The sequence below is a fragment of the Malus domestica genome, chromosome 09 (assembly GCF_042453785.1).
Source record: "Malus domestica chromosome 09, GDT2T_hap1".
Lineage (NCBI taxonomy): Eukaryota > Viridiplantae > Streptophyta > Magnoliopsida > Rosales > Rosaceae > Malus > Malus domestica.
This window is the reverse complement of record NC_091669.1, coordinates 34,097,175-34,115,729: the sequence shown is the minus strand read 5'-3', so window position 1 is coordinate 34,115,729 and position 18,555 is coordinate 34,097,175. Positions and strand designations below refer to the sequence as shown.

General features: G+C 37.3%; 1 protein-coding gene across 1 annotated transcript; it reads left to right on the top strand.

Annotated features, from left to right (window-relative positions):
* The first annotated feature begins 4,613 nt into the window (after positions 1–4,613).
* On the top strand, positions 4,614–6,820 carry LOC114827069 (trans-cinnamate:CoA ligase, peroxisomal-like). Its single transcript, XM_029108654.2, has 2 exons — positions 4,614–4,947; positions 5,114–6,820. The coding sequence occupies exons 1-2, from the start codon at positions 4,735–4,737 to the stop codon at positions 6,623–6,625; spliced, it is 1,725 nt and encodes a 574-aa protein (XP_028964487.2). The 5' UTR covers positions 4,614–4,734; the 3' UTR covers positions 6,626–6,820.
* Positions 6,821–18,555: the final 11,735 nt, after the last annotated feature.

Here is an 18,555-nt window from a genome sequence, read left to right as displayed (position 1 = left end):
TGGAATCTCTTTCTCACCAAACCCTAAAACATTAATAGAGGTGTAATGGCATAAGGTAGCCTTCAACTATCTGATGGGATGTCTACCTTGATGGAAACAGTATCTCTTAGCAGTGCAGTTATTGCTAACCAAACCAGCATTTACTTCCCATATCAACCTAGGCGAACTACCGCGAACTGTTCTCTTAAGTCCTCGAGGTTTCTTTTTCTTAGATCTGCTCTTTGTGTTTGGATTCTATTGGGGTACAAAACATTTCACCATCTGGACAACGTCAAAACCAACAGGGTACAAGTATTCACAAGGTCGGAACAAATCATGTGGCATGAAAACAAAATATTCTCATATTTCATTCAACCCAATATGTCTCAGCCAGATGTGAACAACCTTGTCGTATGACTAGAGGAATCTATCGACCTATCAAGTATGGAATAGGGGGTGAAATTAATTGGAGCCGAGTTGAACGACAAACCTCTTAACAAGTGGGAGGGGTGAGAAACATCTTGCCCAGTTCCTGGCATGATTTCAGAGAAATAAAGGTGAACTGGGTCCAAGATAACAACTTTATCATTATCGTGAGGGATGAAGAGATAGCCAACAAGATCTTTGACCAAGTCCTTTGAAAGTCATGAACTAGTGTTTCTTAGTGAAAAAATGGCCAGACGACTTAGCCCTTGAAGAGGTGAGATTGGAGCTAGTTCCATTTTGGGTCCAGAAGAAAAAAGTTCTGTTAAACCTCAATACTAAGGCAGGTGTTAGGCATCTAGCAAGAGAGGTAGAGGAAGTTCTGGAAGTCAAAGATTTGGCACATGCTAAGAGGTTCCTAAAGTTAAGATTATGGTTAACACCATAAACCCTCTGGTAATGGGATGCTGGCTAGCACGAGCGAGAGATGTGGACTCATGGATTGAGTTCAAATATGAACGCTTTTAGGAATTCTGCTATCAATGTGGGAGAATTATGCACTCTAACACTGATTGCGCAAAACAACCTAATCGCCGCGGTGCGGTTGGGTATGGCAAATAGACCAAAACTAGGCAACCTCGAAATTTGGCAGATACTTCTCACCCAACGACGGCCCTGCTTAGTGAGCGGTGGCCAACGGGGGCAACTAGGAAACGTATGGGGCGGGAGGTCCTGGAAAGCAGTGATCAAAGGCACCTGTGGGATAGTAGCTTGTCTGGCAGTAAGGATGATAACTCTACAGGGGTGTTGGAGTGCATTCCAAGACTCACTACACAAGGAACCTTTTTCCTACAACCCAATATGTTGGCGGCGCTAGCATCAGAAGTCATTATGACGCTTACCAAGTCATCATTGGCAGACCCTTCTCAATGGGGCTACAGCAAGGAATAGGTAATCGGCCACCTAACCCAGGTCATATGGGGGTAACTATTGAAGAATTTGAGGACTTGTTGCCTTGTCTCTCTTTATTCCCCTTATTTTTCTCATTCTTTCTACTTTGTTTGTTGGTTAGCCTACATTAGGCTCTCTGTTTCCCCCTGTGGCTTCTACCTTGGTTATGAATTATCCAGTTTCTCAAAAAAACAAAAAAACAAAAAAATTAAACAAGGAAATTAACAAGAAAAATATTTCAAGAGGTTATTGTAGTTTTTGTAGGAGTAGTGAAATATTTTTTTATTAACACACGCGATTAAGAGAGCGAGCTACGACTTCAAGTATAGGAGTCATGCATACTCGTAATCACTTAAGCTCAAAATCCAATACAATTAAAGTGAAATTAGCCTTACTTATATGTTAACGCTTAAAACTTGAAGGTCAACAAAGACCAGTATGGTCAACTCTTGGTGGGCTCAGGATTTATGATACGAGATTTAATCACCCTAAAAAAAGGCTACATTCACTGTAGTCATCGAATATATATATTTGACATGGATTCAAATAGCTGTATAAACAAAGTGATGTAATTTCACTTTTCAGGGTCCAACCACTTATGAGGGGTAATCAGCCCATTTATTTAGGCACTACATGAGACTAAAAGTCTTGGACTATTAATTCTACCACCTCCCTATCATTCAGTGGGTTGAACACGTAAGCACAACTTGTAAGCTACTTCTCTATTGTTTTCTCAGGTCAACACATATCGATCACAACGCTCGTCCCAAAAGTGGTTGAAAACTATTTTAGTCGAATGTTAGCCTGACAACATCTACGTCCCTTTACAGACTTATGTTCTCGTCGATGGTATATGCGTGGTCCGGAGTAAATGTCTCAGCAAACCTGCCCTTGGAGCTCCGTGCCATAAAGTTATCAGGTTGAAAATTACTTTAAGTTATGTTATTGTCCCTTCTTGTTGACAGAAAACCCAAGGCTCAAAGAGGTCGTGCGACGACGGTCGTCTTCATTGTTGTGGTATTGCTCTGTCTATTGAGGTTTTTGGGATGGCTTGTAGTGGGCTCTTTTCAAGCCAATTTGGCTTAATATTGGCTTTTAGATTTTAGGGCTTTAATAAGATTGTTTTTAAATTTTAACCTGAATGGTTTTCAAAATCTAGTATAAGTCCTTATTTTTAAAACTTACCATATTTAAGTAATTATAGCACATTTATTATTTATAAACTTACCATTTGAAATTCTTTACTCGACATCTCCTTCGTTGTTAATCTTTTAGCAAGATACAATAATGTCCCAACACGCAGACACTGGACTGGTGTTAAAGACATTTTTCGCTACCTTAAAGGTACTACGGATCTGGGCTTATTCTATCCCTACGGATCCTCGAGTGATAACGCACCCCCTTATCTTGTGTCGATTATCGCCTTGTTGGTTATGCCGACGCAAGATACTTATCTGATCCACACAAGGTGCCGCAATCTCTTAGAGGTCAACTAAACAGACCTTAGTTGCCACTTCGTCTAACCATGCTGAAATTCTCGCCTTACACGAACCAACTCGAGAATGCTTTTAGTTAAGAACAGTTATGTGCCATATTCAAACCTCCTGCGACGTTTACCCCGTCGTTGATGTCTCGACAACGATCTATAAAGACAACACAACATGCATCGAACAACTCAAGAATGGTTATATCAAATAAGACAACACCAAACACACTGCGCTGAAATTCTTTTTCTCACATCAACAAGAGCATCAGAAGATTGAAGTCATGCAAATCCGTTCACAAGACAATTTGGCCAACCTCTTCACTAAATCACTATCGAAGGCGACGTTTCAGAAGCTTGTTCAAGGAATTGATATGCTTAAATTTTCTGAGTTGTAACATTGTTAGTTCTGTTTGGAATTGTGTCAAACTCAGGAAGAATATCCTGAAGTATACTTGCTTCATCTTAATGTCCTCTTTTTCTTTATGATTAGGAGCATTTTTCCCATTGGGATTTTGCTGTCTAACGAGGTTTTGACGAGGCACCCACCTTGGGGTGATTGTATCCATGATGACATCCCGTAGATGTTTCATTTGACTTTGTATTACTCACACATTTTTCCTTAGACTATGGGTTTTGTCCTTACTTGGGTTTTTACCATAACCATAGGGTTTTCTGTGAGACTTATTTCCTTATGCAAGTTCCTACCTTATTGAGAATAACCCGTTCCCATAATCAGTTCCGACGAGTAGACTTCCACTTCCTCAACCTCTACACAATGCAGAATCTACTTGAGTATTTGCACACTCAAGGGGGAGTGTTATAAACTTCTTGTTTAAGTGTGATTGTGTAAATCCCATATTAGATTTGATTCTAGTTATTCTTCCCCATTAGGACTTGTATTCCTTGGAGGAGAATGATTTCTTCTCTCTTATTATTCTAAATAAAGGCATTGCGTAGGAGGAATAATAATATCCTCTACACAACCCTACAAACACATCTCTCTTTATATTTTCTCTCTGTGCCGCCCACACCCCTTTCTCTGTCAGTTAAATATAGGCCACAACACGAAAGTTATATTTAAACCAATTTTATCCAGTGTATAAAAATTGACATATGAATCAGTATTGAGCAAATGAAGTTTCACTAATTGGGGGCTCATTAATATTTGGCTCTTCAACTCTCTAAAGTGGTCGCAAATAGATGTTACTCTTCAATGTTCTCTTATGAAAGAGGTGAAAGATGATTTTGTCCTTGAAAGTGTGTCACATGCGACGTGCCTATCATACTACGCCAATTGTTTCCTGCTAAATTAACGAATAGATTGACAAGAAAAATTGTTAAGGGAGCAAATTGCGGATATAGTACTAGTTGAAGTGGTATGCAACGTTTTCCTCATTCGTTTTCTATTTTATATTTTAATTTTTTTTGTAAGAGAGAGAAAGTACATGCATCAGAAATAAAAGTTAACAAAAAATGTCACCACGCAACTTGGCAACTGTTTGCATAATTGAATACCGATCGTAGCGGACAAGTCAAGCAGCCGATGAAGTAATAGATAGTGTGGAAAGCCATTAGTTTTTAGTCCCTGGAAATTCAAAAGACAAATAAAAAAGAAGAGGTCAATGAATTTCTTGTATTCAAACTAATGAAGTCTAGTTGTAATAACTTAGTAATTTCCACGCAAGCATCCTGATTCGCTTCCACCATTCCCACGGCAAGTATCGTGGACCCTTCCCACCCTGACAATTCACTATATATTGCACCATACATCCCCCTCTCACTTACGTCCTTCACAGACAGTTTCAACAATCCCATCTCTCTCTCTCTCTCTCTCTCTCTCTCTCACACATTAACCAAATTAAGCAGCTTACTATTACCCAAAAATCGACCGAAAAATGGCCTTTGAATCGATGAATATGCTTCCGAAATGTGATGCCAATTACGCAGCTCTCTCTCCCACAACCTTTCTCAAGAGAGCTGCTGCCTTTTATGCCGACCGTACCTCAATCATCTATGAAGGCACTCGCTTCACTTGGGCCCAAACCTACGACCGTTGCTGCCGTCTCGCTTCCTCCCTCGTTTCCCTCAACATCTTCAAACACGATGTGGTTAGTCTCGTTTATTCGCAATTAACGATACACATTCAAAAGTAGTTAAAAGCATTTACTTATAATGCATTATCGCAAGAGTTTTAATTAATTTCTTTTCTCCAATATTGGTTGATTGATATTAAACAGTAAGATTAATTTTTGGTGCTTTGCTTTTCTGCGGCAGGTTTCAGTATTGGCTCCTAACATTCCGGCAATGTACGAAATGCATTTCGGAGTGCCCATGGCCGGGGCCGTGCTCAACACCATCAATACCCGCCTGGACGCCAAAACCATAGCCTCCATTCTCCGGCACTCAGGAGCCAAAGTCTTCTTTGTCGACTACCAATTTGTCCCCCTGGCACGTGACATCCTGAGGATTCTCACCACCGGAACTGCCGGCACATCCATGCCGTTGGTCATCGTGATCGACGATATCGACTCCCCCACTGGCATTCGACTCGGCGAGTTGGAGTACGAGCAACTCATCAAAAGGGGCAATCCCGGATTTGTCTCCGTTCCGGTCGATGACGAATGGGACCCCGTCGCTTTGAATTACACCTCCGGAACGACATCGGAGCCCAAAGGCGTTGTGTACAGCCACAGAGGTGCATTCTTGAGCACCCTGAGCCTAATTTTGGGCTGGGAAATGGGGGGCGAGCCTGTTTATTTGTGGACCCTCCCCATGTTTCATTGCAACGGCTGGACCTTCACGTGGGGCGTCGCAGCACGCGGCGGCACCAACGTCTGCCTCCGTAACACCACTGCCTACGACATCTACCGCAACATTCACCTCCACAAGGTGACGCACATGTGCTGCGCCCCCATCATCTTCAACATCCTCCTCGAGGCCAAAACCCACGAGCGCTGCGAGATCTCAACGCCCGTCCAGATACTCACTGGCGGAGCCCCTCCTCCGGCCCCTCTCCTCAAGAAGATCGAGCCGCTAGGGTTTAAAGTAACCCACGCGTACGGCCTGACAGAGGCAACAGGCCCCGCTTTGGTCTGCGAATGGCAGGCCAAGTGGAACAAGCTGTCTCAGGATGGTCAGGCCAAACTCAAGGCAAGGCAAGGCATAAGCATATTGACTCTTGCCGACGTGGATGTAAAAAACAAGGACACAATGGAGAGTGTCCCCCATGACGGGAAGACCATGGGGGAGATTGTTTTACGTGGGAGTAGCATCATGAAAGGGTATTTCAAGGATCCCAAGGCGACCAAGAAGGCGTTCCAGAACGGATGGTTCTGGACTGGAGACGTCGGGGTTGTACACCCGGACGGCTACATGGAGATAAAGGACAGGTCGAAAGACGTGATCATATCAGGAGGAGAAAATATTAGCAGTGTGGAAGTTGAAAATATGTTACATGGGCATCCAAAGGTGTTAGAAGCAGCAGTTGTGGCAATGCCACACCCTCGATGGGGAGAGAGCCCTTGTGCTTTTGTGGCTCTCCGAAGCAACGCCGAGGGGGCAGCCACCGAGTCCGAAATCATTGCTTACTGCCGGAAAAACTTGCCGCATTTTATGGTGCCCAAGAAGGTGGAGTTTCTGCCCCAGCTGCCCAGGAATCCGATGGGCAAGGTTCTCAAAAACGTTTTGAGGGATCAGGCAAAGTCATTCATCTTATCGGAAAGTCAACAGACCGCCGTTGATTCCCACAGCAATGATCAGCAGATTCTTGCTTTGTCGCGTCTTTGAATGGTTTATCAATATTTAATCTCAAAACTCCTTTTTTAATGTGTTATTATTTCACGATTTTATATGGAATAACCATTTGTACAGTGGATTTATATCTATGAATTACAGAATCCAGTATGTTGTTTAATCTTTTCTGTGAGGTTGTGAGGTCGGCTGCGGCTTCATTTTTAATCACAATTGTTTTCACAAGTCCAATTTATTTAGTCACCCATTCTCTAAATAAATTATTTGCTTGTCACCTACCCAATTCGTATAAAGACAGAAATGATTCCATTCTCATCATCACCTAATTAAATCTCATACTGCAAGTAGCCTTTTCCACAATGGTAGAAATGTGTTAAGCCTTGCATGACGGCGTATGTTCAAACCTTGTCAGTGACTAATTTAAACATCTAATCTAACAAAATCTATCATTTAACAAAAAAAAAAACAAAAAAACAAAAAATTAAAATTAAAATTAAAGCTCACACTAAAATTTATAACTAAAACACATCCTAGCAGAGAATCAAGCTTTTGGTGCAAATAGCAATCCCATGTACAACCTTCCTTTAGCTCAGTAAAGCCAGAAGCTCTTCTCTTTTGGAAATAAAAATAGAGTGAACTTGATGTAAGTCCAATTTTAGAGAGATTTTTCAATGTGATCGGTACATAGGATGGTACATCACGTGTCATTACACAAATAGTGAGATATGTGGGCTAAAAATTTAATAACTTAAAAAAAAAAATTTCCCACCATTTCTATTAAAACACGTGGTGTACTATTTGTGTTCCCGTTACAACTAAAAATTTCTTCGGATTTTGAGAGCAATTATCAGATATGGTACAATCCTAATTATTGAGTTAGATTCGCTGACTTATTGTCCACATCATCTTATTTTCATTTTCTTGTCAAATTTACCCCTTAATTAAGGATAATATTTAGGCGTGAATTCTTTTATATTTCGCCCAATAATATTTGAACACATGTTTTTTATTGTTTTAGATAGCGTATGTGTTATTTTTCTTGGACTTTTTTAAAAAAAAGACACAAGTATCATTAATTGGACAACCAAAAAAGTTTAGTATGTACGGTACTCATCCTCCTTTTTCTTCCATCCTTTTTTCGTATGTCATCTTGTCCCTTTTCTTCCGGACAATAAATAGGTACTGAACAGTCAGTATCCCAATTTTACTGACCACCTACATGGCCCAATAGTATTCTAACATCTGTCATATACCCCGATTCATTCACGCCTCCATCGCTCTGACCTTCCGACTGCCCCTTTTTCACTGTCCACCCATCTCTTACGGATCCAGAGCAGCCCATCCTCCCACCGGCGACCCCCCTCCAATCCCTCTCATCTCCGGCGGTCCCACTCCTAATCGTTCTCTTCTCCAGTGACCCACCCCGAATCCCTCTCTTATACTGCGAATTGGGTGCATGTACGCGAGGAAGATAACAAATTGGGTGAATGGAGCACCAAAATCCATCTTCCATATATTTTAATGACCCAATTAGGTGCACGTATGCTAGTATCCATTATCTATGATGTCTTTTCGAGATATTTCAGACTATTATCAACTTATTTTGTGGTGAGAAGTGGGGGATTGGGGTGGGGTCACCGGAGAAGTAAAGGATAAGGGTGGTTGCCGGAGAAGTGATGGAATAGAGATGGAATCTGCACTTAGGCAAGGAGGGGAGGAAGAAAAAAAAATAGAAAACTTCATTTTAATCATTGGCAAAGATGACTTTTTGATTAAAACCATGAGTAAGATCAAAATCTAATTTTAGTCCCTTGATACATTAATAACCTCATTTATTAATTATATTTCGATTTTTTAATTATTTATCTTTTTCTTTCTAATTTTTAATGTATTAATTTTATTTCATTATAATTTTTACTTTCATTTCATTCATCGTAATATATTTTGTTGTGAATATTTAGATAAACTAATTTTTGTTATACAATATATTTTGATGTACTTTATCTTCTTCATTTAGGTATATTAAATTCATTATAATACATTTCGGTGCATACATTTAGGTACACACATTTTGGTACATACATTTCGATACAAACATTTAGGTATATTAATTCAATATAATACATTTTCGGTACTAACATTTCGGTACATACATTTAGGTACATTAATTTAATATTAATACATTTCAGTGCATATATTTAGATACATACATTTCGGTACTAACATTTAAATATATTAGTTCAATATAATATATTTCGGTACTAACATTTAGGTACATTTATTGAGTCTTTCAAGTTTGAAGAATGTTAAATAAAATTAATAAATTAAAAAACTCTTTTTTGGTCAAAAAATAAATTAAAATTTGTTTATTAATAAATTTAAATATTTAATGGGAGGCATTAAATAAAATGCACATTAATTATTTTGAATTAAGGGCATATTAGGGACTAAAATCAATATTTAATCTAACACAAGGTTTTTTTTTTAAATTTTAATCTTCTTGAGGGATTAAAGTTCAAAAACCCCTAAAAAAAAATATATATATATATATATATTCCTCAATTTTCTGTTTGTGTGTATATAATTGTAGGCTTTCACTATTAATTTCTTCCTCAATTTTTTGTTTGTTTATACATACTTTTCAACATATAAGTAAAATCGTTAGGATTAGCAAATGCATTTTCTTTATTTTTTTTCGTATATACCTACATACTACGTATATGTATAATACAAAAGGTAGAGGTAGACATAATTTTGTTATATGGTAAGTAGAGTACAGATGCTTTATAGGTATAAAGTATTTGCTTCCTATATAGTAGCGTATATCTGGAGGTAGATAATACTTTTTTTTGTTTACCTATAACATAGGTTTTTGGTTCATAGCCTATCTCATATGCTTTATATACCTTCGTTACAGATTAATTATATTATCTACATTACAGGTTTTTAGCTTTTTTAGCTACCACTCACAATGTTTTTTTATTTATACTTGATAAACTTATCCTATTTGTTGTATATGGATTTTTAAAATATTTTTATTGGAAAATAGATTAAGGCATTTTAAAATTCAAATTTAACAAATAAATATATTTTTAGTTTTATTTTAAGAGGCAAAACGTGCATACTAACAAATCAAATGAAATTGGACTTGATTTTATAGTAGGGGATTTTCTTTTGTGATCAAAATGCCCCAATAAAATATAGGTTTAAATACATTTAACATTGTACAAGTTTAGTAGGATATTCCTCGTCAAAATGGATCATGAAGTTTCAAAATGTAATTTTTATTGTAGGCTTAAATGTTAAAATGGTCTGTGTTATAGCTTTGGCCATTTTAGTACATATGTTTTCAATTTGACAAATTTAGCCATCATGTTTGTCTTTGTTACTAACCATCCAATTTTTGTTAAAAAAATCATAAAAATATTATACCCTATTAAAGAAAAAGTCAAATTTTTATTAGCAAAACAATATTCCTTCAATCATGAAAAATTCGAGTAAGTGCCATATATATGTAGCAAAACAGTATAAAAAAATTGAGTAAGTGAATACATAGCCCGTGCATAAGATGTTGGGTTTCTATCATGCATCCAAGGTCGAAAAGCCTCCATCCCTTAAATTACTGTAATAGATTTGAACACTTTCGGTAACAATAATAATATTTTTTTTTAAATTGCTTTAACTAAGTAAAAGAAACCAACCACATTGAACTGTTCAAAGCTTAATGTACTAATTTCTTAGACGGCAAAAAGAAAATAGAAATTTAACACACGTTTTTAGTACTATTTTCCTATATTTATAATTATTTTCAATTTGCTAAAACTCATTTCTAGTACAAGGGCTTTATATTTTCAATCATGAGATAATCTAACAGCGGGCCTTGCTGAGAAATTATACTGTGATATAGTACCACCAGCTAGCATTGCTGCCTGGGATAATACATTTCCACTCAAATTTCCCCATGTGTACAACTAATATACATAAGTTGATACCGTTAATTCTGTCGTTACAAACCAAAAACAAGATTAATCACTATGTGCCCGGCGCCACCCAAAAGCTTGACTGACGGACTGACGGACTGACGGTTGCGATGGTGGAAGCCAAGCCACTGCTTGAGTTTAAGGAAAACAGCCAGGAAGCGCCTCGATTCATCACTATTGTATCATTTTCCTGCACTTTCATTGCCCTGCCACCGGAAAGGAGGTGGTCAAATGTCAAGGAGGCGACGACGTAGCCACAAAGATTAACAAAAGGGGAATTCTTTAACGTAGTGTTATCTGCTAAACGACAGGATTTTAAGTTTGTTGATGATGTGTATTAGTAGTACAAATTGAGAACCATATGGGGAGATGTACTACGACTCAGCAATACCACCTAATAATATCTCCTCAAGTTATTGCATTGTATTTTGTAGTTCAAGTTAATTAATTTAATAAAAACAGCTAGCAACTTTTTGTATTAACTTTGTATTTGAATCTTTCACTTTAATAAATGTCACGTATTATGTTTTGCACAAAAAATAACATGTGACATTTAATGCCCTTAAAATTATATTGTGTGATTTTCATCTTTAGGATTTAGCTAAAATCATTAAAAGGTTTTTTTTCGTGCCTTTGCTTCTCACTTATAAAATACTCGTATTATTTACATTAGAGTGCGAAGAATACGTCAAACAACAAATAATATTTGGGTCAGAAGAAAAAAAATATATATATATATAAGATTGAGTTTATAGCACATTGACAGAGGCTTCCGCGAAAAAAGAAAAGAAAAAGAAGCTATTTGGGATTAAAGTTTATCTTTAAAGCACGCTAAAAGCTAAAGTTAAAAACAATTTTTAACTTCAAATTGACTCAATCTTTCTCCGACGTATTAGAAAAATAGAAACCATATGTGACCTTAGAGTTAAGTGTAAAGTCATATTTGATTTTGTATTCAACTCGAATAGTCATATATAACTAGGTATTTGAATTTAAACGCTATATTTGAATCTTATTTAATATGTATTGAGGATGATATTTAATATCGAGAATAGTTTTACTTTAAATTTAACTTTATAACTTTTAATTTTTAACTATTAGGTTGCAGCCTACAGAGAACGAATGAGTTATTGATAGGACTTCTCCACTTGACTGGGGTTCATATCTTTGATTTTTCTCTCTCTTTATTTTATTTTAAGGTTTCCTGCTCATATTATTCCTTGACTGATGGATTGTTAAACGTTTAAATTAACGACTTCGCACATTTGTTCTTAACCGGCATCTGCTTCATTGGAAAAAAAAAAAAAAATTAGAATCGGACCAAAAACACTATCTAGTCGACATGTATGGCATGCATGTGCAAATTAATTCAAATAGAATGAGCAAAGATTGAAATTACTTACTGAAAACCTTAGAAAATTCCACGTTTGAACTTTTGAAAGTAAGCACAATTAGTTTTATACATGGAGTTTATGTACCAGTGATGTAGTCATGATTTTTAAATAATAGGGGTATAATATCAACAAAAAAATTTCATTAGGCCATTTCGTGGAGCACCTAGTAGGCACGTGTCATTTCTTGCCAACATATGCTGAAGGCTTATACCAACATATGTCGACAACTACTATTATTTGTAGATGCTTATCGAGGGTGGATATAGGATATTGTGGAATAGTGTTGTAGACTGTCAAAGCTTGTCAACTAAGGTATTTCATCGAGCAGATGGTGCACACAGTAAAGTCGTACACAAGAAGAGAGAAAATGAAGATAAATATGATAGAAGAAAATAGAAATAGGAGGAGGAAGTTATAATTTGGTCTGCCTTAATTTTTTATAGGGGTCAAATAGAATACACAAACAAATATGCATAAGGTTCTTGAAGTTGTTGAGATCAAGGACAACCAATGACCCATGCTGGCTCTGCCACTATTATGCATGCATATTATGTTTATTATTATTTGATGGTTCCTTCAATAATAATTTCTTTTTTTTTTTTGGTGAAATAATAATTTCATTTTGAATGGTGAAGAAAGGATGATAGAAGAGACGTGAAAGAAATTCATATGGGATTTATATAAAGAGTAAATAAAAGTGTCGTTTAACTTTCAAGTTTTCGTTTCATGCATTGTCCTTTTATTTCTCGTCTAACACCCTCATTATTCTTTGCATCTCGGCAAACTCTGCTCTCTGTTTACTGTTTTTCTTCCTCGTCAATATTGTCGGATCGGCGCATCGATAGGCGACCAGATTTAGCGACATATGGGTGGGGTTTTGCACATCCAGTGGTTGGGCTAAGTAGATCGCCTTGATTTGCACGTAGTGGTGCATGCCCATAGACGCCAGCTATAACAACATCCCCATAGTCGTTGTGGCAGCTTTTATATTAGGTTCAGTGTCTCTAGACGTCAGTTAAATGAACTTAGTTTTTGACAAAGTTTTCAAGTTACGTTACTTTGGCGGCTGAATCAGGATTTTCTCATGGTTGTTTTGAGTATAATTTTCTATATTCTGTACAAATAATTCTCTACTAGTCATTGTACATATCGTTCAAGATGGGACGGTGATATTTTATTTTAGGTTAAGATTCAAAGCTTAATTAATAGTTTAACCGTTAGTCTTCACGTAAATCACTGTTCGTATCAAAAGTTATTGTCGTCGGTTCAATGGTTCTGACTACAGAAGGTGACAAGTGAGGGAAGTTCTAAGAAATCAATCAAAGACTGTTTCATGTTCTTTCTCTGTTGTTAAAGTGGAATCAAAGATCTAGTAAAATAGAAATATAGTCATTGTCAGGGAGGCGTACATTCAACAACCGCATCGCGCATCTATTTGATTCACAGGCCAAAATCTTTAAGCCCCGGTTGAATTTAATTTAAGATAGTATTTTTTACACACCTCTTTTTACTTTTCACCCAGTAAAAAACGGTTTAACAACGAATATCAAGATGATACTAAGAAATATGGCCAGCAGGTGGAGGGTTTTGATCCTTTTGTTCCAGGAGGAATAGCCCCTCACTATTTAATTTCTATTAATTTTCTTCAATTTATTCGATCGACGATCGAAAATTGAGAGTAGTGAGTAAGAAGTAAAAATGATTGTGGAGATAGCACCACCCCTTAATCTACTTCTTATTTTTTCACTTCTTTTTAACCTTTAGATTCTATAATATCCAAGTGTCCTAATTAAGAGTGATGCGGAGAATTTCAATCAATAAACGGATTATAAATACCCAATAAAATAAAATTGAGACTTGGAAAGATTAAATAAAAATAAATCTAACGTAAAATCTGGAAGTGTGGGAGTGAACGTGAGAGGGAGGCACATAGGCTTGTTTCTTTATAACAAGTCTACCCTTAAAAAATGCGATGGCACCCAACCTATTTAATCTACTCAGTGAACAATGATAGACTTCATGAACAGTTGAATTGGCCAAATGCATCTCCATCCCTAAAACTAATTAAATAACCTAGTCAATTTTGTTAAAATTTTATTAATTTTTATATAAAATAATAATATGACTTTTATTTTCTGATTTTTTTAATAAAATAAAATAATAATATTATTATTAAAATTATTTTAATTTCTACATCTCCACCCTTCTTCCTTTGTCGCTACCGCCGTCCACCCCTCCACTTCCCTTACATTCCCACTGCCACCCTCCTGTCCTTCAAATCCCAAGCTGACCTCAACATCAAGCTCCTCTACTCCCTCAATGAACACTTCGACTACTGCTAATGGCAGGGCGTCAAGTGCACCCAGGGCCGCGTCTTCCACTTCGTCCTCCCGTCCTTGTCCCTCTAATGCCACGATGGCGTCAGCATGGCGTCGGATAGGCTGTCCCATGGATCTGTCGATTATGGGCCGACCTATGGCCTAGCTTGGGCTGGGTGCTAGCCTATTAGGCTGGGTGCCAACCTATTAGGCTGGGGTGGAGCAAAAAAAGGAGAGACCGATCCATTTTTCAAGCTGGGTGCTAGCCTATTAGGCTAGGGTGGAACTGCTCTTACAATTTTCACAACATGACTACCTTTTTGTTTAAAGTCCTCATGCCATCAGAACCTACTGCCCTTTTCGATCAATTGATATAAAATATCAACAGAAACGAAAATAAATTATTGCAAATTCAAAAATAATAAGTGCTGGAATATGATATATTCTAATCTATTACAAAATGATACGAAGAATGAAAATTATATTTTGGAAGAAAATTGAGGGTTAGTGTGGGGTCTGGTGATGTGGAGGCTTTCAATCAAGATTTTCAGGAAATTATAGAGAACCGAAGTTTTGCACTCCAAAGCTGTGAAGAATGAACATTTAGGGTTTAGAGTTTTGTTTTGATTACTTATTGAAATATTAAAAGGCTGATAGCTTGATTAATTGTTGTGAATTTTAGAAGATTGTGATTGACGGATTCTCATTGAATGAATCTCGGTACAATTTATACTACTATAAATAGCTATATGTTTACAATCAATTCCTACTAACTAGGTACTAGTTGACAGCTTATAATGCAGGATAGGAATCTAATCAATTACAATATATTTGTCCTGATATCGTTGATTGATTCATAATATTTCATAATATAGTATATTGGTGATCATCCTTGACTTTCTCAATCATTGTTGCGTGTGTCAGAAGTTTTATATGAAGAGAAATGTTAAGGAAAATTATTTTTTTTTAAATGGGACTATCCATAGATTATATGTCATTTCATATTTTTAACATAATGTTTGATAATGTTAAGATAGATATTGACTTTAGGCTGTGAAGTAGCAGAGAGTAAGAATAGAATCATCATGAAGTTGCTGCTTTGTCAATTCACATTCTCGATTGGTATTTGTTTTAAAAAACTGCTTTGATTTCGTAAGAGATTGGTTGCAAGTGGATAAAGGGCGGGATGTGTTTCCCCCTCCCTGACGACTACAGATTGTTTTTTTTTTAATATTCTTCTACTTTTATTTTATTCAGTTTTATTCTTTATTGGTTTTCTTATTAATTAATTGTAATTTCATATTGATACCACGTCATCTAATAATAAAAAACTTATCAATTATTATTTATTGTCTATTATGTAATTGATAGTGTAGTATTCCTAGTTTATTAAAGGTGCGTTTGTTGCACTGGGCCGTATCGGACTGGACTAGCTTCAGAGGTAAGCTAGACTGGCTTAGACTAGACTAAGTTGAACTAGCTTAGTGAAGCGTTTGGTGCAGTGTCAGACTAAGAAGCAGGATAATAAAAATCAATGAAAAATAAACCTATTTGGACAATCACAACAAATGAATTTGATAATACGACATCAAAAACTAACCAACCTAGATTCATTATAGAAGGAAAATTGAAATTAACTAAATCCACTTTTCTCTACTTGCCCAATTCAAACCAAAACCAAACAATTTATCAGAATTAAAACATAATAATAAATTTCTCACAAAGCCACCCAATAAAAAAAAATTGGGTAAAAAATTGTATTGTAATCCTTTTGTCCATTGTTATGTGAGGTTCTGAAATGTGAGCCCAGAAATTGTGTTGCTCCCCAAATTGAATGACGCCGTCGCCACAACCACAAATCAATAAATCCAATTGATGGCGTTACAGATCCATCTTCCTCACCTTCGTGCAGCCGTGGTCGACCCTAGCCTTTGGGCCGCCAGTCTTCGAACTCAGTCTTCAAACCCAACCTTCGAAGGTCCCATCGTTCGGGCCACCATCGTCAACCCCAGCCCTCAATTGATCGCGATAATCAAATAAACTTTCCCTTTTCTAATTGATCCACTACCCAAGGAGTGTTCTGTCACCTTGACGAAGAGGAGTGGGTGGTGCCGACATTGATCAGAATCTGGGTTGTCGGTTCAAAGAGATAGAGGAAGGGAGAGAGAGGATGCAAAGTGCAGGAACATACGAGATAAGACGAAGGACTTAGCAATCCCATGGTTTTGCGGGGGTCTCGCTAAGAACTTCTAGTGAGGCCCTTAGTCGACGCGTATCCCGACTAGTACCATTAAAGCTAATCCGCGTTGAGTAACAAACACGGTACTAGACAGATCTTCAATCTTGTCTAGTCCAATGAAGGCTAACGAGTGCAAACAAACGCACCCTAAGGGACTTAGGTTACATAGGAGTTCGATTTTATCGCAAACAGTTAGGCCCTGTTTAGTAGGCTGGATGGGATAAGGCGTGGCCAATTAAAATGGCCTTGAGTCCAGTTTGTTGTTTGTTGTATCAGAATGTGAGATAGATATAACTAAACATAATGGGTTATGAATTCACAGTAGAATGTATTATCTAACCTATCTTTATACATAAGCTACAAATCTTGTCTTACAAGTCTCTACCTATCCAATCATTTCCCAAAGGTACAATCTCATTTAACCTACCAAACGGGCCCTTAAAAGTCAAAGTTGGTGTTATGTTACAAGCGAGTCAAATGGCACACTAAATACCCATAACGACGAGAACAATTGCAAATGACGATATTTGATATTAGTGTATTTGTATCAAATATTAATATCATGTCAACAATATCTACCAAATATCAACGCCAACACAATTGTAGTAGAACGTTGACCTTGTAAACCCGCTCTTTGTCCTCCACCACCCGACTCTGCCCTCACATCCATTGAAACAATAACGCCTAAACACAATGCTAAACAATTAACCACAAACTCATTAATCATGAGTGGAATGAGCTGCCCCTTCTTAACTTGCTTCAATTTGTCGAGCTCGTACTCGCACTTCTTGTATGAGTACCGTTAGGTTTCGCACTTCCATGGGAGGTCAAACTCGACATGCATGGGTTTTGTTGAGAGTTGCTGAAACGAAGGTGTTTGGACCCAAATTTACATCATCGGTCCGTGCAATCAAGACTGTTGAGTGAGCATAGTTTCATATCGTCAGATGAAAAGTGGAGATAATTTATTTTGTTATTATTAAAGGATAATGTTATGGTGTTTTATCATAATTATCTTTTAATAATAATTTACTATGAGGGATGAGATATGTATTTCCAACTGGCAACATGGCAGCACAATTCAAGCTGATTTGGATATTTTGGCTTTGGTGGGGATCAGGATGCATGCATTGGTAAAGATTTTGATGGTAAAGATTATGAAATAAGCCTAGATGGGTTTGGTTTCTAATGTGATGTGATAAGCCTAACTTTTATTAAGTTTGAAAGGTCTACGAACAAATCCCATGGATCAATTTGAAGGATATGCCTTGGCTTCTGACGCGGATCAAGTTCAATTCAGGGAATTAGAGTTGTAGTTGGACTCTACAAAATTATCTGGCCGCGCCACACAACATTTACTTTTAAATACATAGTCGTGAACAACATTCAAGCCCCCTCTAATTCAACACACAAACGGCCCTGCGCAAACTCTCGCTCTACACAAAACCTCTCAACAACTTTGAGATTTTTATTTTCTTTTTCCGCCAACACATCTTCAGTTTGGATAAACAGCACTGTGAAGGCAACCAGTAACATCTTCAATTTGGATAAACAACACTTTTGCTGTAGAATCAGCAGACCGCGAAGCACCTTCAGTTTGGATAAACAGCATTGCGTCGAGGTCGACTAATTATCTATCCAAGTCTCGATCAAGAGGGATTTTCAAGTCCTTATTGGCATGGGTCATCTCACTAGCCTTCTCGGCAAAGTGAGGTGTTACAGGTTACTATATTCGGCATATTGAAAGCCGAATTTGATATTGAACTTCTCAAAACTAGCAGCCTATCTTTAGGCTCTATAACCCAAAGGCCAAGACGTATTCCTTCCTTGGCCACAGTCGCAGGATCAAGAAGTCAGCAGCGCCCAACACGACATCAACACATTCTACTCGTTGGCCGAGCTCGACCGACAAGTTGGCACGCCACACATACAACCGAAGGACGTAGTTAGCTTATTAATTACTTGGTTTGCGTGCCACGCAGGCTTGGTAGTTTTTAGGGTTAACAAAAGGTTACAGAGAAAGGAGGAGAAAAGG